At 42.0% G+C, this 26,355-nt stretch overlaps 1 protein-coding gene across 1 annotated transcript; it reads left to right on the top strand.

The window, feature by feature from the left end:
- Nucleotides 1-24,720, top strand: LOC144507241 (homeobox protein SIX4-like). The gene is made up of 4 exons (XM_078234221.1): nt 1-902; nt 6,140-6,498; nt 6,610-6,831; nt 20,145-24,720. The coding sequence occupies exons 1-4, from the start codon at nt 160-162 to the stop codon at nt 20,963-20,965; spliced, it is 2,145 nt and encodes a 714-aa protein (XP_078090347.1). The 5' UTR covers nt 1-159; the 3' UTR covers nt 20,966-24,720.
- The last annotated feature ends 1,635 nt before the right edge of the window (nt 24,721-26,355 follow it).

Raw genomic sequence — 26,355 nt, 5'->3', positions numbered from 1 at the left:
ATCTGCATGAGGGAGGGAGGCGGGGTGGGGGGGTAAACCTGATCGGTAGGATCAAGCCCCAACACTAAAGAGGGCATCAACAGGGGAAGGGGTAGGGAAGGGGGTGGGTGGGGGAGGGAGGGGGGAAAGGATTCTTTTTAATATAAAAGAAAGAGAAACATGTCTTCCGCCTCAAACGAAATCACCAGCACAATTGAGATTAAAGTGGAGAGCGACAGCCTGCCGAAGGCAAAGATCAATAGCCTGGGTTCCCCAGCCGCTCTGGAGCCTGAAGTGAGCGCCCTTTCCTCTGTCAGTGCGCAGATCTCCGACCAAGTGGTGCCCGTGGAGCTGCTCAGCAACCCAGCGGCGGCGCTGACTTTCTCGCCGGAGCAAGTGGCGTGTGTGTGCGAGGCGCTGCAGCAAGGGGGGAATCTGGACCGCCTAGCCCAGTTCCTGTGGTCCCTGCCGGCCAGCGAGCTGCTACGTGGCAACGAGAGCATCCTGAAAGCCCGGGCGCTGGTGGCTTTCCACCAGAGCCGCTACAAGGAGCTCTACAACATCCTGGAGAGCCACGACTTCGAGCCGTCCTGCCACACCGCCCTGCAGGAGCTGTGGTACAAAGCCCGCTACACCGAAGCCGAGAAGGTGCGCGGGCGCCCGCTCGGCGCCGTCGACAAGTACCGGCTGCGGAGGAAGTTCCCGCTGCCCCGCACCATCTGGGACGGCGAGGAGAGGGTCTACTGCTTCAAGGAGAAGTCCCGCAACGCCCTCAAGGAGCTCTACAAGCAGAATCGCTACCCTTCCCCGGCCGAGAAGCGCAACCTGGCCAAGATCACCGGCCTCTCCCTCACCCAGGTCAGCAACTGGTTCAAAAACAGGCGCCAGCGGGACCGCAACCCCTCGGAGAGCCAGTCGAAAAGGTGAGCAGGCCGGCAAGGCAACTTCCCAACTCCTTCAAAATGGCGCTTATCTAGTCCTTTATTTCCTACTTTTATTTTTAAAAAAGTTACACTGGATCCCCAAGGATTGTCGAAAGTATTCCCAATATTTCCCCCCACTCTTCCTCCCTCCCATAGGATCAGTGCTGTTGTTGGATATTGGGAAAGAGGGGGGGAGGGGAAACTTGAGGAAAGTTTTTTTAAAAAAAAAGAATAACAGGAGACCAAAGAGGAGTAGAAATAGTTTGCTTTTTTTTTTGCTGTATCTAATTTTTTTTTGTTAAAAAAAGTACAATTCCAACTGGTATGTGTGAGGGGAGTGTAACTTTTTCTGCCTCCTTTTGAGCTGTTTTTGCAGCATGGCCGTACTCTGGCTTTGTTTTGAAACCTGAGTCTTTCCCATTCAGCTCGGATTTCAGGCGAGTTCACTTCTCCACAGCAAAAGTTTGCTCCTATTTTCTCTCTCTCTCTCCCCAGCCCCCCTCTCTAGTTTTAGATAGGACAGAAAAACTGCTTCTGCTGGGGAATTGGAGTGGATTATTTCTTCCCTCTCTCTCTTAACATCAATCCAGTGTGGTAGATATACTACATTTTTAAAAATAAGCTTTGTGTCCATGAAGGTAATGAAATGCTGTTTTAAAGGGGGGGTAGGAGAGCGCACCTGGTGGAGGTAGTGTCGAGCGACAAGCTGGAACTGTATTCATTTCAAATGGTGATGTAAGAAACTGCTGGAGGGCATTTGTGAAGTAAATGAGGTGAAGGACGCCTTTGTACTCGGTCAGCGCACCATGCAGTTTGTAAAGGAAAAGTCAGATTCCACAAATAGAACCAATGCTTCTGACTCATTGTCTCCTTTTAATCACTTTATTTTATATATAAAAGGCATCCTGTACAAAAAGAAGCGACTTCATTGCAAACTAAACACACACAAGGTAATCCTTTGATCTATTTGGGGAAAGAACGAATTAGTTGCAACTTTTATAGGGTGCTATCCCTAAAGGTCAGAGTTGCAACATACCAAGTTGCACTATCGGGTGGATGGCGGGAGAAAGACACCCCCTCGGGCCAAGTAAGCGCTGAGGATAATCCAACATGCCATTTGCAATTACAATTCAAGTAGTAAGTTTGGCTGGAGAACTTTCTTTTAAAACGAAAAATACGGATTGATCAGTGTAATTTTGCGTTTTAAAGCACGCATGCTATTTACAAAATACAGGCGATGTATAACCGATATCTTTTTTTAAAAAGTAAGCTGCGAGTCTATAACAAGACCAGGAATTGTTGGAATCGCACAACAGGCCATTAAGCATTTCTAAAGAGAAAAGTTATATTAACATTCAGAGTTATGACCCTTTGGCTCTGGTAGTTCTCAAACAGTAAGGAAAGTCAGTGTAGTTAATTGAAAACCTCTGCTTTTTATAATAACGCTCAAGATGCATATTTTAATCTGTTCAACACAGCTACACAAGTAATAAGTGATACTGGTTTCAAATCTTTGGGCAAAGCAAAACAGCTAAAGAATTGAACAGTGTGTAAAATAAAATGAGGTGGTTCACGTGATGATGTTTCACCCCAAATAAACTGCTGTGCTTGATTGACTTTTTTAAAAAAAAAGCCAGAGCTGTTTTTAAACGCATTTGCTGATGCTTTTAAGAAACTTTAGTTATCTGTTGTATTTTCGGGTATTCATCGAAGTTTTATTAGACAAAAACACCAAAGCCTGGGAATTAACTGGGGCCTCTTTTTTAAAAAAAACCGTGATAACCTGTTTATTTTAAATGGGTTAATTGCTCTGCAAAAGTAGTTGGAAAGGAATGTCACGAAAATGTGCATCCTTCATTATTGGCAACAGTCCTCGACTCTCGATGGTCAGATTTTTCATGGTGGCAGAAGAAATGGGGAATACAAATTATTAAAATGTTGAATGGCATCCTGCAAATTTGGATATGGGAGGGATGATGCTCATTATAGAATAATACAGCTCAGAATGAGGCCATTCATCCCACGGCGGTTGAACTAGCTCTTTTTCAAGAGCTAACCAGTTAGTCCCATGTCCCTACAATTTTTTTCCCCTTTATCAAAAAAGGCAAGATTTTCATGCTGCCTCTGGTACTTTTACTAACTACCTTTTAAATCTTCAGCCATTGAAACTAGTTTCTCTTTATTTATACTATATAAAACTCTTTATGATTTTAAAACCTCTATCAATCTCTACACCAATTTCTATTGATCTAACTGTAATCCTTCTTCTCTGAAACCATTCCAGTAAATTGCTTCTGTAACCTCTTCAAAGCCGGTGGCACAGTGGTTAGCCCAGCTGCCTCCCAGCTCAAGGGACCCGAGTTTGATTCCCGGTTTGGGTCACTGTCTGTGTGGAGTTTGCACGTTCTCCCTGTGTCTGCGTCGGTTTCCTCCCACAGTCCAAAAGATATGCTGGTTAGGTGCATTGACCCGAGCAGGCGCCAGAGTGTGGCGATTAGGGGAATTTCACAGAAATTTCATTGCAGCCTTACTTGGAATAAGTAAACTTTAACTTTTTTCTCGAATTCTCAGCCCAAAGGAAAGTTTAACCCTCCATGGGTGGGAAGGGAGGCAGATCTGAATCCACTCCAGCCGGATCAGATCAGAGATCCAACCCCTTACTGTTGGCACCAATCGGAGCCACACCAGCTGTCCAGCCAACTGAGCCAAAAAGGCTCCCAAGGACTCCAAGTTGCTGTGGCAACCTGCATGTCGTAGTCTGAAGCTATGGAATGAGATGGTAAATGCTCCAATTCCTTTCTGTCACATGGATGTGTGATCTATGAAAATTTCTTTCATGGCTGACCAGAAATCTCTCTCCTGCTCTTACTGCCATATGTTGGAAGGATTTACAAGTTGATGCTTGACTTATTTGGCCACAGAATGAATGTACATTCCATGGCCATCAAGTTCTGAAGTGGAGCTTGAACCCAGAACTTCTAGCTCAATAGACAGGGCGATGACCCACTGCATCATGAGACCTTCTACCCAAGACATTATGTCCTTCGTAAAGTATGATCCTCATAATTGGCTGAGCTACTGTTTGATATAGGCTGAGTGTAACTTGCTGCCCTTTGTACTGTCTGCCTCTATTTAGAAAGATGAAGATTCCAATGCTGGAAACATGCCTCTTCCATTGTGAACACCTCAGGATTATTTATTTTGGGTTGGCACCTCATTGACCAGATCAAATGTGGGTTCTTTATCTCGCATCATTATCAGGAGCAGCAACCCGACAGCAGTTTTGCTGGATTGGCCAATTAGCAGGCCAACTCTTGAAGCTGGAGGATCAATAGGAGCCCCCCTCCCCCCTCCAACATGGAAGGAGCTGCAGCCTGCCATTGCAGGTGAGAATGGGAGGGAGGGAGAGGGCACTTAGTGTGCTCTCACCACTTTCTTAAAATAAATGAGAACATCTACCCAGTCACCATTGTGGATGGGAAACCCCACAGAGCAGTCTGTGGCCACAGCTCTGGTTAGGTAGGTATGGTGACTGCGGAGTGATCTTGGAGTGTTGAGTCCATCACCCTAGTCTGGTGCCAAGTGGCAACCTCTAAGCTTATGTCATGCTCCTGATGCCATTGGAAACCTATAAGCAAACAGGAAAATTCCAGTCAGTCTCTGAACAATGGCCCTCATTGTTTTTCTTAAATTGACTTAACATGCTATCCCTGCTTGCGGAATGGTAGCTATTCCTGATGCCATCAGAAATTCGGGAAAATGGGTGAGAGTTAGGACCAAGGGAACCAGCATCAGGAAATTCTGTGCCTCCATTCCTGTTTCCCACATGCAGACCAAATTCCTGTCCTGGTCTCTGTAACATTTACTTGGCTCATTGTGAATTAATTGTGGCTTTGGCCTCGGAAAAGCAACCTGTTCTGCACCATCCTTTTAGAGTGTCAGTATGTGTGAAAAGTTGTCAATGGTTTTATGATGAATGGGTGTTGTCCTGTGCCCACTATGGACTGAAATGTGATGAGTCCTTTCCCACCCCTGCGTGAAGTCCATTTCATTAGGGATCTGTTGAGGTGGCAGGAAAGGAAGACCTCACCCCATCAGTTGGAGCTAGACAGAGCACTGTTCCCAAAACCAGAGGGTTAATGCACTCTTTGCCCAGGACAGCTGCAAGTCTCAACGTCACTGTGATAATGTTTCAGAGATTCATTTTATGGTATCAATTTATAGTAGCACCTCTTCTGATATTTGTGTAACTGTATATTGAAATAAGTGCACTGAGGTAACTTGTGTACATTTAATGCCATACATACTTGATACAGTATAACTGGTGCATTTTGCTTCAATATCTGATAATGGTCTTCACATTAAGTTTCATAAAAGCATGGTATAAATATTAGATTTAGATAAATTATAAATTTTAAATTTTGAGGGCAGCACGGTAGCACAGTGGTCAGCATTGCTGCTTCACAGCTCCAGGGACCTGGGTTCGATTCCTGGCTTGGGTCACTGTCTGTGTGGAGTTTGCACATTCTCCTCGTGTCTGCGTGGGTTTCCTCCGGGTGCTCCGGTTTCCTCCCACAGTCCAAAGATGTGCGGGTTAGGTTGATTGGCCATGCTAAAATTGCCCCTTAGTGTCCTGAGATGCGTAGGTTAGAGGGCTTAGTGGGTAAATATGTAGGGATATGGGGGTAGGGCCTGGGTGGGATTGTGGTCGGTGCAGACTCGATTAGCCGAATGGCCTCTTTCTGTACTGTAGGGTTTCTATGATTTCTATGATCACAGTTCTTCTGTCCCTTTTTTTTTCAGGATCCCTGAATTTAAAATGGAAGTTGATTTTTTTTTGGATTAGGTTATGAGTTTGTATGAAATATGATTGCAGTTATCAGTACAGTATTAAAACATTGTGCTCTCCCCTTCTGAGACCATAAGATCATAACAAATAGAAGCATGAGTAAGCTATTCAGGCCATTGAGCATGCTCTACCATTAATTAGGATCATTTTATTGATATTATTCCAACCCCAATTTCCTGTCTCCTCCGCCCTGTAACCCATAACCCTTGAGGTTGCTTTTTTTTGTGTGTGTGAATTTTGCCTGTCCCATTATGCTATTTTTTTTTCATGACACAATTTTCTATCCAAGGCAGTAAGTTTCTTAGTGCAATGAAAGCCTAAAATATGGTTATTAAGTAACAATCATTAATAAAATGGTACTTGTATTTTTTTAAACCTGTTTCCACAGTGAATCAGATGGTAATCACAGCACTGAGGATGAGTCCAGCAAGGGTCAAGATGACATGTCACCTCGTCCATTGTCAAATCCATCTGAGGGGATGAACCACTCCAACGTCCATAGTGCTCCAGAAGGCATGTTCATGCATCATGTTGGGGAACTGAAGCCCTCCCAGAGTTCCTCTGGCATACTACTGAATGGAAATCTTGTCACTACAAATGGCTCTCCTGTGTTTTACAGTGGAAGTTCTTTCATCCAAGGTCCTAATGGGGTCCTGGTTAATGGACTGTCTTTAGGAAATGCCCAGACAATAAGTTTGAACCCAATAGGAACCACTTCCAGTGTGCTGGTCAATGGTATTTCAAATGGTGAGTTATTAGTGAATTGCTACCCTTCAAATAAGGATTTTTAAAACTTGACTGAATCATTGTCCTATTCAACTGTGACTTTCAATTCCAATTCATCTGTTCCCTTCCCAGGATCTGCTGGTGGCACTGAACTTAAAACTGAAAGTGTACACATGCTTACCTCCGAAGAAGTGGTATCTCCAGGATCCGCTGAAATTAGTAGAGGTCCAACACAAGTAAACCAGTATGGCCTTGTGCAGCTCCAAAACTCAGAAAATAACATCCAACTGGTAAATGGAAATATTGGATTACCTTCACTGCAGCTGCCTTCTGTTTCGGCCGCGTCATCGCAGGGTGAGTTTCTTTCTGGTTTTTCTGAGGTGGGTGCCAGATAGTGGGTTGATTCAGTTTAATTTTGGGCATGCATTCCATATTAAATTCTTCAAGCGTACTACCAGAGTTCAATTTCATTGTGTTACAGCAACAATGAAGTGTGTTTTTTTTTAAAAAACAGGTTTTGTTTGAGTTGAATTGAGGAGGTGATTGTATTGGAGCATATTGATTTAAGAAATACTACGAACAGGGTTTGCGTTTGTCAGACAGTCCACAGCAGCAAACCAGCTGCATCCAGACATCATCAGCTTACCTAACCAGATTGGTATTTGGGCTGGCAGACTTGTACACATTGTAAAAATCTCCACTGAAGCTTGGAGCAGTTAAGGACCTGTTTTGCATCTTTCCCCAACAAAAAAAGTCTTTTTACGAATTTTGCAAAAAAAAGAAGCAAGTGTCTCAAAAATGGCAAATGCAATATTTGCATAGTGAATATCAACTACCATGCAAAATCCTTTTCAGAGTTACAACCACCCTGTATGATTTTAAACACTGAGCAAGGTCACTGGGTAAAAATCACTGGTCATTTGCAAAATGCTGCCCCTTTTTTAATATTGGCTATTTGGGTCTTGTCTTTTTCGATTGAGAGCTCTAACTTCAGGTCTGAGTCCTTAAAAGTTTTTACCAGCCTTGAGATTGTTTGCCTGACAAAATTGGTAATGCTCTCTCCCTTGGTCATACCTACGCCCATATCTAAATCGTCTGGTTCTGGTAACCTTTCCAATGTTTATCATAAGTGCATTGTGTTGTTCATTCTGGTAATGCACAGATAGCAAATAATTAATGACCTTTACATTGTAGCACTGCTGCTGATGTCAGCCTTGATTTTCGTATACTGTACACTCTCTCAAAATACAAAGGAAACTGTGTCATTTGGCATTTGAGGAGCAGCGTCCTCTCTGGCAGCAGTTTTGCAAAGTTTTCCTGAGAAGCAGCCATGCTGCCAGGGGCAAACGCAGAAGTGGTGGCTCAATGTAGCCCTACAAAACAGACCAACAATAGAGTTTACATAATAACTGGCTTGTACTCCTTCCCCAACCAACAGGGAGGTAGTATTGCTAGCAAACTAAAGTGGTAATTGTGAATTTTATACAAGTCAACATGCATAAGCTTGCGGATGTGCATTTGTTTTACTTTAGCTGCTGGCACATAGGAAAATGATTCCGCAGCATATAGGGAGTGTTAGTTTATGGATCTACCTTACTGAGTTTACTGTGAAGGAATCTCCCTAATAGAAGTGTAAACATTCACGACCTTAGTCCATTTATAGCACCTTGCTGCTGCCTACGTAAAAGTGAATGTAATCTTAAAGAGCATAGGATTATAATAAAAATGCTTTACTGTCCTTGGCAAATTGTTTCAATGTGCAGCATAAACCAGTTTAAATATCTCTTACAAATTACAACTAGGCTCAACAATTTATTTAAAAATAAAATATTTATTTGGTTGCTTGCTTGAATTTCACAGTAACTTCATTGCAGTGTTAATGCAAGCCTTACTTGTGACTAATAAATAAACTTTAACTTTTTAACTTTAAAAGATCTGTACTTTGGCATGGTATGGGCACGGGCAGCATGGTAGCACACTGCTGCTTCACAGCTCCAGGGACCTGGGTTCGATTCCCGGCTTGGGTCACTGTCTGTGTGGAGTTTGCACATTCTCCTCGTGTCTGGCTGGGTTTCCTCCCACAGTCCAAAGATGTGCGGGTTAGGTTGATTGGCCATGCTAAATTGCCCCTTAGCGTCCTGAAATGCGTAGGTGAGAGGGATTAGCGGGTAAATGTGTAGGGATATGGTGGTAGGGCCTGGGTGGGATTGTGGTCGGTGCAGACTCGAAGGGCCAGATGGCCTCTTTTTGCACTGTAGGGTTTCCATGGTTCTGTGATTCTACTGTTTCCTAGATAGTATATACTAATGCAATGGAAGCATGAACAATATTACCACGAGCCTCTATAATCAACCAGGTTATCATAAAGCCTTACGCTTCTCAGCACACATTTGAAATTCTAGATCCGTTTTTCTGTTGTCAGGAGTTAAATTTTATTCTGCTCTAACTTCATCTGTATCAGAGATAGTTGTAATAGTAATTTGGAATAGTGCAGCTGGTTTCAGAGATTGGCACCCGAGAAGCCATTCTGGCCCCTGAGGCATGAAGTTTTTTGTGATTCATGTTCACTTCTGTTTTTATTCCTCTTTGTGTATCATCTTTTTGTATTGCTAATTTTATCTCTCTCACTCCACAAAATTTTACTGCCAAAGACGGTATTCGTTGCCTCCGTCCCCTGAAATATCTTGCCCATCCCCTCCCTCATTCAATCCTTTTTCTCCTCTATTCCTTTCTTTCCCCTCTTATATTTTGCTCTGTCATTCACTCCTTTTTCTTCTGGCTCCATCCCATGTGAAGTGATAGAACATTGTAGGGAAAATCATTCTAGAATAGAGTTACTTTTTATTTAACAGGTTAGAGTTTTGTAAAGACTGGAGCACATTGCTTACCTGTCTTCTCGGAGGAACACGGGATAGAGTTTAGATTTTTTTTGTCTAATTTTTTTCTTTCCATCCAGTTTTCCTTTGACCTTTTGATTGTTCACAAACCTAACATCCAATTTGACTCCTCGCTGAACTTCCAACCCAATATCCTCTTCATCACACAATCCCTAACAGTACATACCTCACCTCTATCTCAGCCCATCTACTGTTGAACCCTGATCCTAGCAATTATCATCTCCAGTTTCTGTCTCCCACTCTCGTCCCTCTGCAAACTTCAGCTCATCCAAAAATCTGTTGCCTTTACCCGATACTAAGGCAAGTAGAACTTAACAATCACCCCTATTCTCACTGATCTACATTCGTGCCATTTCCAACACATCAGTGCTTTTTGTCATCTTGTTTATGGCAGGTGAGTCTGTACCACATCAAGCATTGGCCATCCTTTGTGTTCCCTGCTTAAACTGTTCACTGCTCCAATATCATCTTGGAATCAGCAATAGCTCTAAGCTTCTTTCCCCATTGCCAACCAGCTCTCTCTCAAATCCTCTCATGCATACACCGTGCATTCTCAGCAACAAATGTGAAAAGTGCATGGGTTTCTTTGTCAACGAGATTGAGACCATCCATTCAGCTGGCTCTTACACATCCTTCCTTTCTCTTTGCCAACTAGCCAATCCCTAGCCCTGAACCTACAACATCCTCCAATTTCTTTCTCATCTACTTCCATGTTATCTACATCTAATCTTGTCCATGAGGCCTGCTTATTTCTATCTCTATTCTGATCCCATAAACTGGAGATGGCACAACTTCTCTTCCTGGTCCCATGTTAGCTGACATTTTAAGCAATTACGTTTTCTTGTGTCGTCCCCTTCTTTATCCAATCTGCCAGCATCATCCTTCCCAAAAAACACAGCCTTGACCCCTCTTTTTTTGCAAACTAGTATCTCATTGCCGAGCGAAGTTGCCTTGCTAAATTCCCATCTCCCTAATCTGTTACTGTTTTACCCATCAAGATTTATCCTTGGTTCTATCCTATTTTTCATCTACATGCAGCCTCTTGGTGACTTCATGCCGTTTCTCAACACTATTCTCTTTGACCCCTCCAGTTCTCCTGTGTTGTCAGACTACTTGTTAAACACCTATTTTATGGAATAGTGCATTTTTATTCATTAACCATTGGAAAGACCAATACCATTGTTTTCAGGCCTCGCCTTAAACTCCATTCTGGGCCAAACACCAGCAATTAGGGTTAGCTTAATGGTTTTTAAAGAAAAGGGGGCGTCATGGACACATTGGGCCGAAGGGCCTGTTTCCATGCTGTAAACCTCTATGACTCTATTCACTCTGAATTGCATCTTTTGTCCCTGGCCAGTGAATCAGGCTGAACTGGACTGTTTGTAATCTCAGTACGCTATTTCACCATCAGCTGAGCTTGGACTGCAGATCCTTCCCTTCACCAGGTCCATCTACTCCATCTGTCTCCATAATATCATCCATGCTACCAGAACTCTCATCCATGCTTTACTGACCTCCATGTTTGACTATTTATTTTGAGGCTCTCATGGCTTGTCCCCCATTTTCCATCCACCATTTAATTCAACCAAAACTCTACAAGAGTTTACATTCATGTTGTGTGCTTATTGTGCCAAAACATCCCAAGACAGATGCACTATAAAACACAATGTGACACCAAGACATAGATATTAGGACAGAAAGCCAAAGCCTTGGCTATGGAGAAAAGATAGGTTTTAAGAAGAACTTTAACAAAGGAAAATACGATGGAGAGGTGGAAAGGCTTAGGAAGGGAATTTCAGAACTTGGGGCCCAGGAAGTTCAAGACATGGCCTCCGTAGAGGAATTAAAATCTGAGATGCTCAAAAAGATGAATTCAAGGAGCACAGACATCTTTGGCTTCTAGGGCTGGAAGGAATTTCTGAGGATAGGGCATGTTGTACATTGGAGAATGACGCTTGGAGGGTTTAAAACAATGGAGCTTTATTTACAGGTGTGTATTCTCTTAGTTGGCTGCTGCTTCTGCTTGTTTCCCACGCTGGGGACTTGTGACAACACTTCTAATGAATCCATGAGTACATTGATACAGCAGAGATACATAACACCCCCCCCCCCCCCCCATCCCTTAAATTGAACATCCCCAACAAGTTCAACATGAATAATTAATAAGCCGCTTGCTGTTAAAAAGTCATAGTCTGGAGGTCTTCGCTGAACGGTTGATGGCAGATTCTCTGGCAATTCTTCTTTACACTGGTGGTATCCTCCAGCGTTTTCGTCTTTCCTCTAACCTCTTCAGTGTTTGGTGTAGACTTTGATGCAGACACTCGAGCTTGTCTTGGTGTCTGATCAGTAGATGAGGTGCTTTCCTCAACAGTGTCTGTTGGTGTCAGAGTTGTAGGAAGGTTCAGGTCAGGACTTTGTGTGGTTGAACTTGGATTCTCTGCAGGTTCTGATTCCGGCAGATCTGTTCTCCCAGCCAACAACTGGTCAGCATGTTTCCTCCAGACAATGTCATTTCTGGCCTGAACAGTACAACAAACGGGTCCAGTCCGTGCAAGGATTGTAGCAGGATCTCATTTCTCTCCTGTGGAGTAATTCCTAGCCCAAACTCCTTGTCCTTGGTGGAAAACTTAATGCTTTGCTTTCCCACTGTTCCATTTGTCCTTGTACGATCTCTAGTTTTTGGTGGTTTCAACAGATGGAATGCCGATCGTAGTTGTCCCTTTATCATTAGTAATGCAGGAGAGGTCTTGGTCATAGAATGTGCGGTATTCCTATACACCAGTAGGAATTTGTTAAGACGTTTGATCAGCGAACCTTGTTCCTTAGTTGCTCTGAAGGTATGTTTCGGGGTTGGATGAAACGTTCTGCAAGTCAATTTGTATCAGGATGATATGGTGTGGACCTAATTTGTTGAATACCATTCTTTTCTAAGAAACGTTTGAATTCTTGTGAGACAAATTGAGTTCCATTGTCACTTAGCAGTTGTTCAGGGAATGCATCTGACCTAAAATAGTAGATTTCATCACAGCGACCTCTGGCCACTTAATGTGAGCATTGACTTTTAGAAACATAGAAAACTACAGCACAAAACAGGCCCTTCGGCCCCACAAGTTGTGCCGAACATATCCCTACCTTTTTAGGCCTACCTATAACCCTCCATCCTATTAAGTCCCATGTACTCATCCAGGAGTCTCTTAAAAGACCCTATTGAGTTTGCCTCCACCACCACTGACAGCAGCCGATTCCGCTCGCCCACCACCCTCTGTGTGAAAAACTTCCCCCTAACGTTTCCCCTGTACCTACCCCCCAGCACCTTAAACCTGTGTCCTCTCATAGCAGCCATTTCCACCCTGGGAAAAAGCCTCTGAGAGTCCACCCGATCTATGTCTCTCAACATCTTGTATACCTCTATTAGGTCTCCTCTCATCCTACGTCTCTCCAAGGAGAAAAGACCGAGCTCCCTCAGCCTATCCGCATAAGGCATGCCACTCAGTCCAGGCAGCATCCTTGTAAATCTCCTCTGCACCCTTTCAATCTTTTCCACATCCTTCCTGTAATGAGGCGACCAGAACTGAGCACAGTACTCCAAGTGGGGTCTGACGAGGGTCTTGTATAGCTGCATCATTATCCCCGGACTCCTAAACTCAATCCCTCAATTGATAAAGGCCAGCACACCATACGCCTTCTTAACCACCTCCTCCACCTGCGGGGCCGATTTCAGAGTCCTATGGACCCGGACCCGAAAGTCCTTCTGATCCTCCACAGTACTAAGAGTCTTTCCCTTTTATATTGTACTCCTTCATTCCATTTGACCAGCCAAAATGGGCCACTACGCATTTATCTGGGTTGAAGTCCATCTGCCACTTCTCCGCCCAGTCTTGCATCCTATCTATGTCCTTCTGTAACTTCTGACATCCCTCCAGACTATCCACAACCCCACCAACCTTCGTGTCGTCGGCAAACTTACCAACCCATCCCTCCACTTCCTCATCCAGATCATTTATGAAAATGACAAACAGCAAAGGTCCCAGAACAGATCCCTGGGGCACACCACTGGTGACCGACCTCCATTTAGAAAAAGGCCCATCTATACACTCTCTGCTTCCTTTGGGCAAGCCAGTTCTGGATCCACAGGGCAGCAGCCCCTTGGATCCCATGCCCTCTCACTTTTACTAAGAAAATATTTTCTTCAAAAGGTCCTGCAAAATCCACATGCACACGTCGCCAAGCCTCTTCAGGCAATTCCCGTGGATGCAGCAGTGCTAATGGTGGCAGGTTTCCTATATTCGCACAGGAAGAGCATGTTCTAGCTTCCTTTTCAATTTCCACATCCAGTCCCGGCCATCAGAAATAGCTTCTCGCTATTTCCTTCATGTGTACTATACCACAATGGCCCTCATGTAGCTTCTCTAACACTCACTTTCTCAGTGGTGGTGGAATAATCACTCTGAGCCCTTGTACAACACATCCTGACTATACTATGACATGCAGGTTAGGTGGATTGGCCATGCTAAATTGCCCCTTAGTGCCCCAAGATGTGAGCTCCACTCACCTGACATGCTAAGGTTTTGAGTTCCTAAGTCTTTGCTCATAAAACCAGATCCATCACTTCTAAGAGCACAGGATCGCTGTGAGTGTGTTTCCTCACTTGCCTAGAAGTGACAGGTGTGTTGTCCACTTGTTCAATGTAGAAGATATTCCCATTTGAGTATTCTGACGAACGACCTGGCAGTGGCAATCCCCAACGTATGGCAAACTTTTCTAAAAAAAAATTCACAAACATACACAATAAAATATAGTGTCAGAACACACCAAACGTTTGTTTATGTCCATCCATATTACCATGTAGACTAGACTGTTGGTGCTTAATGGTGTAAGTATGTGCAGACAAAAGCAATGCCCATCTTTGCGTTCTACTTGCTGCAAATGACCCAATTCCTGTGTGTGGTCCAAAAATGGTAGCTAGTCGACGATCATCTGTCAACAAGGTGAATTCTCTCCCATACAAGAACTAATAGAATTTCTTACTCCAAAGGCAATCCTCTAATGCTTCCGTTTAATGTGTGCATAGTTACTTTCAGCCTTGCTCAAGGTTGGGGACATGAAAGCAATGGGTCTTTCTTCACTCATTGGCATAATGTGGGAGACCAGCGCTCCTACACCATGAGGAGATGCATCACAAACTAACTTTCGGGGTAAAGTTAGACCAAAGTGTGTGAGAACTTAAGACTTGAGTAATGCTTCTTTGGCTTGCGTGAAGGTGTTATTGCATTGATCCAGTCACTTCTATATCTTGTTCTGGTACAAGAGGTCATATAATCGTTTCAGAACCGTTGGTCACGTTTGCAGCAAATCTTGTATAATAATTCAGCAATCCCAGGAGGGAATGTAACTGATTACTATTATAAAAGCCTTGATCTTTGACAGATAATCAGTGGAAGATTGGAAGAACTCTCTTGTCGTTGCGGATTCTTGGACCACAGTGTTCCAATCTCTGGAGAGTGCCATCCAAGTTTCGGAAAATGTTCCCCATTTGTCTCTTCCAGTGACTAGGATGTCATCCAAATAGCAAGATGTGGAGTTGCCGGTGTTGGACTGGGGTAGGCACAGTAAGTAGTCTCTCAATACCAGGTTAAAGTCCAGCAGGTTTAGTTGGTAGCACGAGCTTTTGAAGCGCTGCTCCTTCATCAGGTGAGTCACCTGATGAAGGAGCAGCGCTCTGAAAGCTCATGCTACCAAATAAACCTGTTGGACTTTAACCTGGTGGTGTGAGACTACTTACTGATCCAGATAGCACTAGACTCCACTTAGTCAACTCAGGATCTGATTTGTTGCTCTTTGAGCAATACAGGAGCTGAGCTGATACCAAATGGTAATCTTTGGTACCGGAACAAATATTTGTGTGTCATGGTCATCAGAAGCTCCTGAGACTTCTTGTCCGCTCGGGTCAATTTTCCTGAAATATTGGCTGCCTGCCAATCCCGCAAGTCTTTAATGTGGGTAATGGGTACTGTTCCGCACACAACACTGGATTAATTGTGACCTTGAAGTCTCCACAAATCCTTATGGATCCATCCTTCTTGATGACTGGAACTATTGGTGTGGCCCATTCACTAATGCTGACTGGTTCCAATACTCCTGTCTTCTCAAGTTGTCCCAAGTCAGCTTCCAACTTTTGGCCTAATAGGACCTTGCCTTCAAGCGCTTTGCTTGGTTTCCTCCTTTTATCTTTAACTGTAATATTTTTCATGCTTCTGAATTTACCACACAACATTGTGCTTATTTAAAATTTTTGTGATGCCTGATTCTCCATTGGCCATCATGTTGACTCTGGCCCAGTTCAGTCAAATCTTCTCCAACCATGTATGACCCATCAACGATGGATAATTTCCCTTTTCTACATGTGGAGACAAATCCTCTGTTTGCCCATTAAGTTGCACAGCTACCTCGATGCGGCCCTTCAGTGGAACTACTTCACTTGTCTTCAGCAATATCTTTCATGGCTTCAAGGGAGGTTTCTCCTTGTAAACAGTCTATGGCACCAGCTAGACTGCTGTTCCAGTGTCAATTTCCATCCTTAATGCCTGTCCATCCAGCAGTAGAGTGAACCAGTATCTGTGTGCAGCACCAGCAATGGCTAGCACATCCAATGATAATTCCTCCTCAGACTGAGTCGCTACATTTTTCTCGGCTCTTTTGAACGGCATGAACATTTCTCCTTTTGTTCTATTTAAATATTGTCTTAATTTGGTTGTTCTCTTTTATTTTTACTCAGTTTGCTTTTTCTTCCAGCAAGCACACCTCATGTCTTTTTTATCCCACAGCTTCAATATACCATGTCCTTACACCAGCATTCAGCTGCAGAAAGCCTTGGCTTTGCACGCAAGTGACGTGTACAAATTTTGAGGTTCCTGGGTGTCGATTCAGCCACCATTTTGTGTATCCTAGTGCATAAACTCAATTGCTGAGCTTCCTTTGCAGTAACTTCCATTGCCTTTTCTCAGAATAAGGTTACCCTCCATTAGCAAATGCTTCATTGTGTAGCCCACAAACAAATCTGTCCCGAATAGTGTCATTCAGCACATCTCCAAACTCTCAATATTCTGCAGGTCTTTTAAGCATAGCCACGATTTGTGCAGTTGACACCCCCCCCCCCTATTTTCTATGGTGGAATCGCAAATGCTTTGCAATCACCAATGGTTTGGGTGAAAAATGTGCTTGCAAAACTTCTACAATCTGTTCAAATATTTTAGTGCCTGACTTCTTTGTTTGCACTAAACTAGGGAGGATATTAAATGTTTTTTTCCCTCCTTCAGTTATTTTGTTTGCCTGTGCAAAATAGTCAAAACGCTCCGTATTGGAGCTCCATATTTTCATCAATATAAAGGTGAGGAAGTATTGTTGCAACTATACAAGGCATTGGTGAGGCCACACCTGGAGTATTATGCACAATTTTGGTCCCCATATTTGAGGAAAGATGTAGTGGCATTGGAGGCAGTTCAGAGGAGGTTCACTAGATTGATTCCAGAGATGAGGAGTTTGTCGTATAAGAGATTGAACAGTTTAGGCCTATATTCTGTGGAATTTAGAAGAATGAGGGGAGATCAAGTTGAGGCATTCAAGATGATAAAAGATGTGGAGCGGATAACTCCGCTGGTGGGGCGTTCTAGAACAAGAGGTCATGGTCTTAGGATAAGGGGTAGCAAATTTAAAACAGAGCTGAAGAGAAACTACTTCTCCCACAGGGCTGCGAATCTGTGGAATTTGCTACCCCAAAATGCAGTGGATGCTGGGACAGTGAGTAAATTTAAGGAGGAGTTAGACAGAATTTTAATTGGGGGTGGGTTGAGGGGTTATGGGGAGAAGGCAGGAAAATGGGGATGAGGAACATATCAGCCATGATCAAATGGTGGAGTGGACTTGATGGGCCGAATGGCCTAATTCTGCTCCTATATATGATGAACTTATCAAAGAGTCCCACGAAAGCTCCTGTCATTTTTCTCCTCTTAGGGGGGTTTCCCGTACGCGCACTTTTGCAACGCATTTCAAGCAGCTACCTTGATTTTTTTTTTCTTTCACACAAGACACAACCTGAGCCTCAGCCTCTTATTTAACGCACCCAGCTTGATTACTGCTGTAGAGTATCATAACTCACGCCTAACTCATCCAGTACAGAGCACATGCAAGAAGTTTCTTCTCTAACTTTCCTTTCCTGACTTTTTCCTTGGCAAATTTGACTTCGAAGGTGGCTAGCCAGTGCTGTTCATCATCTTCATCGCCAGTTTGTATGTTGTATATTGGGGAATGACACAAGGGAGCATGGAGAGTTTGAAACAATGGGGCTTTATTTAGAGGTGTGTGTGTTCTCTTACATGGCTGCTGCTTCTCTGCCTGTTGCCTTCACTAGGGACTTTTGAATCAATTATGATGAATGCATTAATACAGCAGAGCTTAGTAAGCCAATAAGAATGAATATAAACATAAAAGGGCAGTACAAGGACATGAAGAAATTTGAAAACTAGGATGAGAAGTTTAAAATCCAGATGTTCCCGAACTGGGAGCCAGTGAGGTCAATGAGCAAAGGCGATGTATGAAAATGACTTGGTGAGAGTTAGGACATTGGCAGCAGAGGTTTGAATGACCTTCACTTTATGGAGGTTCGGATGTGGAGACCAGCCAGGAGTGCATTGGAATAATCAAGTTGTGAAGGGACAAAGGAAGGAGAGTTATGGAGGGGGTCCTGGAGCTCTGATGTCCCTGGGTGTGGGGGGAGGAGGTGGGGTTGTGATTGTGGTGTCAGGGGGTAGGCAAGTTGCAGAGGGGGTCCTGGAGCTCTGATGTCCCGGGGGGGGGGAGGGAGAGATCGGGCTTCAAGTGAGGTGCCCCCTTCCCCCAAGATGGGGGAAAAGTTTATATATCACTTTCCCAACCTACTTGCTCCCGCCAGCCCAAAAGTTGAGGCTGGGCAGGATAATAAATCACCAAAGAGGAGAAGTTGCTTGGTGCAGAGGAAGGAAAGCATTGAAGATAGCTTATTGAGAAAATTGGATGGTGCTAGGCTGGGCAGTACGCAACCATGATGTTAAATCAGAGGGGCGGGGCAATGTGTGATATTCAAAGGAGAAGTACCAGAGGAGTAAGGTGATGGACCAAGGTGAGATTTGCTTTTAAGAGCCATATCAGCACATTGACAGTTTTGCTAGGGACTGATGAGGTGAGGAGACTTCAGTTAGGGAAAAGGTGTCATCACCGTTCAACCAGGTTTCCATCAAAGTCATGACGTTGATGCAATCATTTACTGTCAGCTCATGGATTGCAAGGGCTTTGCTCACAAGCAAATGGACGTTTTGTAGGGAGATGTGGACAGTGGCTGTGACAGCTGAGCCACTGACAGAGTTCCCGAGATCAGCATTGAGAAGGGAGAGTTGGGCTGGGAGGAGATCTTTGTCCTCATGTTTGACCTCATTTGTGGCTGTGCCCCTGTAAGCTGCTACAACTCTCCTGAGAACTCCGTGTTCCTGTCAACTCTGAACGCTTGCGTGACCCCCATTCTCTTCACTCTTTCCACTCGTCCTAATTAATTGTGGCTCTTAATTTCTGGAATTCCATCCCTAACACTCTCCACCACTCCTCCTTGTAACCTACTTCTTTGAACGAGCTTTTTTTCAGCAATCCTGGTATGCCCTCTTTGACTGTGTCAATTTGTTTTTCAAATGTTTATTTTTCTAGTTAAATAACTTAAGACAGTTTAGGAAGTGGAAATACTTCCCTGTTTAAATAAGCTCAGGAGTTGGGAGATGCAAATCTAAGCAGGACCAACATTAGTGAAAGTGTAACAAGTTTGCATTCTAATTTTGGACATGGGAATTTATCAAGGAAAATTAAGATTTGATAACTGGAAGTAAGGATTTGTAGATGACAAATGTTCACTGAATTAGGATTTTGTATGTAAAGTTTTCAGGTCTATTTTCCACTTCTAATACCTGCATGAATTGTGCTCAACAGTAATATCAACTGTACAATGCAAGGTATGTGCAACAGCAAGATGAAAGTTGATTTTCCTGTTTTATGTTGGCATCAACTTTGTTTTTGCTAAAATACTGACAGCAGGAATTCAATCCTCCAGTTTGACACAAGCAGCATTGACAAATAAGATGGGTTGAGAATAAGTGATGACACTGCTGTCTCGAGTGCTTCATGCAGGCAGTATCTACAGAAGAGTCGATTAAACATACAATTTAAAAGTGCCATTTTCATGTAGGTAACATTTCTCCCGATTTACAGGTTAATGGTAATTTTGAGCTTACTTAACCACAATGCTAATTCATTTTTGAAAACATAATGACAAGTGCATGATCGTGCACCTTTTCATTCTAACTTGACTTTCTGTGGAAAGCAAAACTAGGTCATCTAAAATTGTTTTCTGGCTTTAAAAGCACAATAGTATTTTGTAGTGCCCCCGAACAAAAACAAATTACTTTAGAACCTAAACTTTATGCTGGGTGTGATCTACCCACTAAGCGCTAAATTGGGTTTTGCTAAAAGAAATACTGTAGTTTTGTATAATGCGATTTAAAAAATATATATATATATTTCTTCCCTTCTGCCAGAATGCAGAAAATATTTGGAATTAATAAGTATACTAGCAGAGTATTGATTTTATGAAAATATGGATATTTGCCTCAATTTGGTTAGTATGTGCATGTTATTATACAATGGACTGCTATTATTTACACTTCAGTAAAAGTTGTACTATTTTCTGACATGTAGGAAACATTTTGATAACAAACACATCAGATGGAGGAACATTCCTAAGTGGGACAGCAGCCAGTCTTCAGCAAGGTAAGGTCTTCTTGGCTGCCACTCTCCCACCAAATGCAGTAATGTGCACGTTACCTAATTCGGGACAGACTGCGGCCCCAGTAAAGCAAGATGCATTGGAAGGGGGTCTTGTTTTTTCTCAATTGATGTCAGTGAATGGAAATAATCAACTGAATATTAATTCATCTCCTGGGAACCAACCTGGAAATACCCTACAGACTCCAGCGCCAACTCTGGCAAATGCAGGGCTCCCTCACAACCTGCCCTTGACTTCTTCAAATCTGCTGAACACATCGAGTACTTTGAGCTTCAGTCTCACAGTGAGTCTGCCACTGTCAACTACTGCGCCTCTGAATTGTGAGCAACAATTGCCTACTGCTGTCACAAATGCCGTTCCTGTGGTGTCAATGGCCAGCAGTCAGTATGCTACACTCCAGAACTGTAACCTACTTTCAAACTCCGGCCAAGAGACTGTAACTGAAACTGGTCTTGGTGCTGCTGACAGTGAAGATAAAGCCAGAAATCCCATTACAGAAGAAACGCATGGATACAGTAGTGGGCATGTGTCAGTACTTCACCCCCCAGTAAAGGAAAACTACTTGGTCGTTTTAGAGAACAAATCTAGCAACCACCTGACAGTAATGGACTCGAAATCCAAGTATGTTATAAATGATGTGGTTAACAATGTCTGCAAAGAACTAGAAACTGAAGAGAAGGAACTAGCTAAACTTCAAAATGTTCCTATGGATGAAGATATCGGTGATATGTAACTGCCTACAGATAGGTGGCTGGCTAATGGAAATAGGACAGTTTGATATTTTCCGTCCTCGCATTTAGGTAACCAAAGACTGATGTGTTTCTATTATCGTATTTTATCTACTTCATAATTTAAAGGAAAAAAACTGATTGAGGTAGTCGAACATTATCTGTTACATGTTTTTTACTGGAATCTTAAACTCTTAGCTGTAAGTTGGTATTTATTTTTCCAAGTTTAAATATGGCATAAAACTCTGGTGTAAGCAGTCATAAGAAAAAATTATGGTTTGGTTAGTGTCTTAAAGTTTTATGTCTGTACTAATGGGATTTTCTTCTTGTATCAATTACTTCATATGCATGGTTTGATATCAGTGTACCATTAGCAAATGTAAACATTACATTATGATATATTTCAGGTACACCAGTCTCAATAGACCCAGAATCATCTAACTATAAACCTCATTTTATTAAACACTAAGGGTGGGATTTTCCAGTCCCTCCTCCGCCCCCCCCCCCCCCCCCCCCCCCCCGCCCCCCACCATGGGAATTGTCATGGATGGGCTGGAAAATTTGACAAACCAGCGAAGGATCCGTTGACCTCAAATGGGAATTTCTGCCCTACGTTTCCCAAAAGAATGCAAAGTAACACTTTTTTTTTTCAAATGTAATTTATTATCTTTTTGCGGATTTTTCAAAACAATTTATCAAGAAATTTCCCAAAATTGACAGTCTTTTCTATGACCAATAACTGACAATCAATGTGAGCTGTACCAATGTATCACCAGAATTACCATTGCAATGTACAGTTTTATATTTAAATGGCCTAAAGTCCAAGTACTGTGAAATATGACAGGAAGCGCACCATTACTTTCCTGTTTTCTACCTGCACAAAGCATTAATTTAGGTGGAATGTGTAAGAAAGTGAATATCTCAAATTGGTACTACGCCACAATATTATAATAACGCAGAGAAACTTTATTTTTTTATCTTGCTGTTTTACTACATACATGTAGTTCGCTTAATGAAGTGCTTTCTTGAAGCACTTTGCTGAAATGCTTAAACGTTGCCAGCAATAACCTAGGCAATAGAGAACTCCTGTGCATTGATTGAGTGCCTTGGCATTTTAGCAGAACCAGAGCCCTGCGGTTCACCATTCACCTCTGTGTAAATCAGGCTCTTCATTTTGTTTTAGAACAACTGGTGTCAAAATCAAGTATGGGCAGAAATCTGTCTTGTGTGGTGGCACTAAAATGATGGTATTGGATTAGCCACCCATTATACACACTTCCATTGCAGTAAATGGAATTACATATCAAATAATATAATGAGTTGCTGATCTGATATTATCCATTCTGCACCACTGCCCAAGATCAATTTCTACCCGAGATCAAATTCTACCCCATACCAACTTAAGAGTCACAGGTATCACCTCAGTTCCTGTTCCAGTGCAGTGACAGTCTGTTCTGAGAATATGATGATCGGCTGCCACCAACATTCACTCTCTCTCAAGTCAGTTTCTGCTGTCATCAATACACATTGCTGGATTCCACACCAATATGAGTTGAATTCATTTTAGCATAAATCAGTATGTTTGTTTCTGGGTAAACTTTTAATAAGTGCCATATTATATATGGGACTAAAAATACATTACACATGTTAGTATATCACTTGAACAGTTGAGTTGTAATGAATCAAGCTTTTCAGATCATATTCATAATCTGCTTGAGTTTTCATGCTTTATAATATCTTCTGCACTCAGTGATGCAACCTTGTAGCATTCTCCTGATAGAAGTTGTGGTAGTCATTCCGTCAGCTAGATGAATCCAGATATCACATGGCATAATATCACTTCAATTGACATTTCTTGTCATGTTCTAATGGCAAGCGAAATATAATGAGCAGTAAAAATTACATTTCTATATATTAAATAGAACAATACTTTGGATATATTCCTCGGCACTAACATCTCAATCTTGATGATAAACAACTTGAGCTTTGCTCTTGTAGTTTTTGGTGTTCTTTTAACTGCTTTGAAATGCTGCTACTGTGCAACTTACCACAGGCCATGTTTCCCTGTGTGTAATACATATGGTTTAATCTTTCCCTTCAGAGAAGCATTTTAATGTTTGGTCAAATTTCATTAAGTAAACTATTCCCATTTAGAAACTTATCATGCATATTACTGAATTCAAGTTTAACTTTTTTCTTTTGTGCCAGTTATAGTGCGCCCCCCGCCCCCATTCACTGGTGTTCAGGCATTATAATGTCTCTTAGTATGCGCGACAAAACACATTCGTGTCCCTATACATAAAAAAGAATACCTGTTTCTTATAAAAAGTTCAGCTTGCCTTAATCTGTTACTGTTAGTTTTCAATGCACAATGCTTGAACTGTTGGAACAAACTCCCCTACTCTTTCTTCTCACACACACACACACAATATTATTTTTCCCTTCTCTGGCTTGTGTGCCGTGCAGGAAGCTTTTCCAAAAGTGGAAGTCTTTTTGTGAAGTGAAAATTCTGTAACTCTTTATGGATACGTCTTACATTTGTTTGTGTATGTTTACTTGTTACCTTAATGTGTCTTCTTCCATTCGGTGCTTCTTGTGCTCTTAGATTTTAAGCACTGCAAAGCATTTGAAAACCTGTTCAACCCACTGGAGTTGATAGAAAAATACCATTCTTCTCCAAGTGAGAATGAAGTGTAGCCAAGTGTGTATGAAGCGTGGCCAAGTATGATTTTTCTGGTATGTGAAAGCCTGCCTGTACGTTGAGACAATCTTCATATTATTTGGATAAGAAGTATTTTTATATGATCATTAAATTCCCCGAAGCAAATGACTACATCGGCAGGAGGTTTAAGCAAAGTTTTTTTTTGTGATCCTCGCGTTAACTTACAACCATGCAAAAAAAAAAATTTTTTAAAGCTTTATCAAAGTACTGGTGGAAATTACTGAAGTTTTTTTTTAAACTGCTGTGCAGACTGTTTAAGGAGGGAGCTGATTTCTTCTTCCACCAGTGATATTCTGTATTTCTGCTAAAATCAACCGTGCGTTAATATTGGGATTATGTACTCTAATATTAATCTGACACAGCTGAATATAGTGTCCAACACGCGTTTTAAAAAAAATTAGTTACCCATTTTAAGTTTTTTAATTGCTGAACTTTGACCCATGCCCGATCCGAGGCATTAGTGGTGTGTGTTGTGAATTTTTTACATTTGGTACTCTTGAATGCTTGTTGGATAAAACATTTTGTTGATCCCTAGAAATGATAAGCGTGTAGTGGTAATGTTTCACTGCCCCCTCCTTATCTGACTGCACACAGGGAGAAGTTTTCTTTTTCTGTATCTATACATTTGTTAGTAAAAGTTGTTTTATAGCTTGCTCTAAAGGGGTTTTAATTTAAAGGGAAGGTTTTACTAGCCAGTGCAAGTTATATATCTTGATTTTAAAGTCTGTTTTTACTGTAGATTTGGCATGAAGCTTTATAAACATTTTACATTTGGTTTGAATGTGTCTATATATAAACACAGTGTGAGGGATATGGGTAGCGAAAACATCTATACTGCACTAACTTCTTGGTGATGGTACATTGAGCATGTATTAGTGTTTTGTGTTCACCCTTGGTATACCAAAGATATTTTAAATGCTAGGTTTAAAGTATAATCTGGTTTTTGTCTGTACTGTTACATGACCTTTTGTTTATATTCTGAAATGATCTGAGCTTATTTTTCTAAACACTATACTCAATGAACTTTATATTTATACATTTTTGTGTTGCCTTTTGTTTTATTAAATTGTATGAATGCCGCTGATGAATGAACTCAGAATTATGACCAAAATGTTGGCTGGTTGGTTTAGCTTTTGCATAGCGAGCAGTGATTATTGCACCAAAACCAGCCAAAGAGAAAGTACAGCCTCCCTCTTTCCACAGCATGATAACACATGATTCCATTGGCAACAGAGATTCTTCAACATTTTGCTAGCTTTATGTGGGTTAACAAATTAATTGGGCAACATCTCGCTGATCTATTCATTCCTCTCAAATCCATGCAGTCCAGCTGGGAACATGAACTGGTAATGAAGAGCAGTCATTCTGGCCGTTTTGTTTATGTTTCTCCTTGGCCCATTTGTCATGACCAGCCAGGGTACCCTCATCACTATTGTTGTCTCCAGGTAACTAGTATTGTAGGTGAAGTAAGGTAACGCAACATGGTGTAAGTATTGCAACTGTTAGTGTGCCTCAATACTGCGCCAAGCAGTGCATTTAACCACTGAACTATTGGCACAGGAAAGTGGAACATTTAAACTAAAGTGCTAAATACATACAATCTGGGCAAGTAATCACATCTTATTATTATTTTAATTATTTTAGTCTGAGGTAGAACAAACTAATTGCCTTGTGGCCTGAGTCAGCTAATAATGGTTTGAACTTCTCTATTGACTGTTTGCTGGGATGGGTTGGAAGAAAATTATTACCATTACAGGACATACTAAAATTGAGTTTATATAATGCCTAAGATTGTGCTTGTATTCATAGCCCAAAACAAATGGTATAAAAGAATTTAGGATGAGATTTTGATTCAGTTTACAGAAATATTTCTTAAATTGGGGATCCCCTTTAGCATAACATTCAAAAGAATCTTGTGTAAATTGAGTTGTGATTTTGAATGTAATCTATTTTGTTTTTAATTACAGTGATTGTCTAATTAAAAAGAAAACACCAGAGTACTGCCATTCCTTGACGAAGATTAGGATGGCAGTTAACTGCAAAGGAATAAATTATTTAACTTTAGTGCTGGTATATATGGCAGCTCAGATTGTGGTGCTGCTTGTCCCAAACATTGCTGCAACATTACATGTTTCCACAGCACAAATTCCTTGCCTCTCCAAACAGCAACTCAAAACCAAGTTCACTCCAACGTAGAAACCTGTTTCTCCTTGTGATCTTCAAGTTAATTTGGGATAGTGTTCTGCTGCTTTGATAGAAAATGTCCAAACTCCACTCCTTGTAAGTTTAGCAGGTGTTGTGGAGTGATGGGCTTTCCTTTAAAAATTTATTTATTAGTGTCACAATTAAGGCTTGCATTAACACTGCAATGAAGTTACTGTGAAATTCCCCTAGTTGCCACAGTCCAGCGCCTGTTCGGGTCAATGCACCTAACCAGCACGTCTTTCAGACTGTGGGAGGAAACCGGAGCACCGGAGGAAATCCACACAGACTCGGGGAGAACATGCAAACTCCACACAGACAGTGACCCAAGCCGGAAATCGAACCCAGGTCCCTGGCACTGTGGAACAGCAGTGCTAACCATTGCTACCGTGCCACATATTTGATTTGTGCCCATACTGTCAGAAGTTAAGAGCCTTGACTTGAGACACCAAGCTCATTTCACAATTTAGT

The sequence above is a fragment of the Mustelus asterias genome, chromosome 18 (assembly GCF_964213995.1).
Source record: "Mustelus asterias chromosome 18, sMusAst1.hap1.1, whole genome shotgun sequence".
NCBI lineage: Eukaryota > Metazoa > Chordata > Chondrichthyes > Carcharhiniformes > Triakidae > Mustelus > Mustelus asterias.
Note: the sequence above shows the minus strand (reverse complement) of the source record. Positions and strands in the feature narration are given on the sequence as shown.

Bases quoted from the DNA above. Each gene is read 5' to 3' on its own strand.
- LOC144507241 (XM_078234221.1), top strand. From the start codon at position 160: ATGTCTTCCGCCTCAAACGAAATCACCAGCACAATTGAGATTAAAGTG. The intron at 6,499-6,609 runs GTGAGTTATTAG...TTCCCTTCCCAG, and splicing joins GGTCAATGGTATTTCAAATG to GATCTGCTGGTGGCACTGAA. The intron at 6,832-20,144 runs GTGAGTTTCTTT...TCTGACATGTAG, and splicing joins TTCGGCCGCGTCATCGCAGG to GAAACATTTTGATAACAAAC.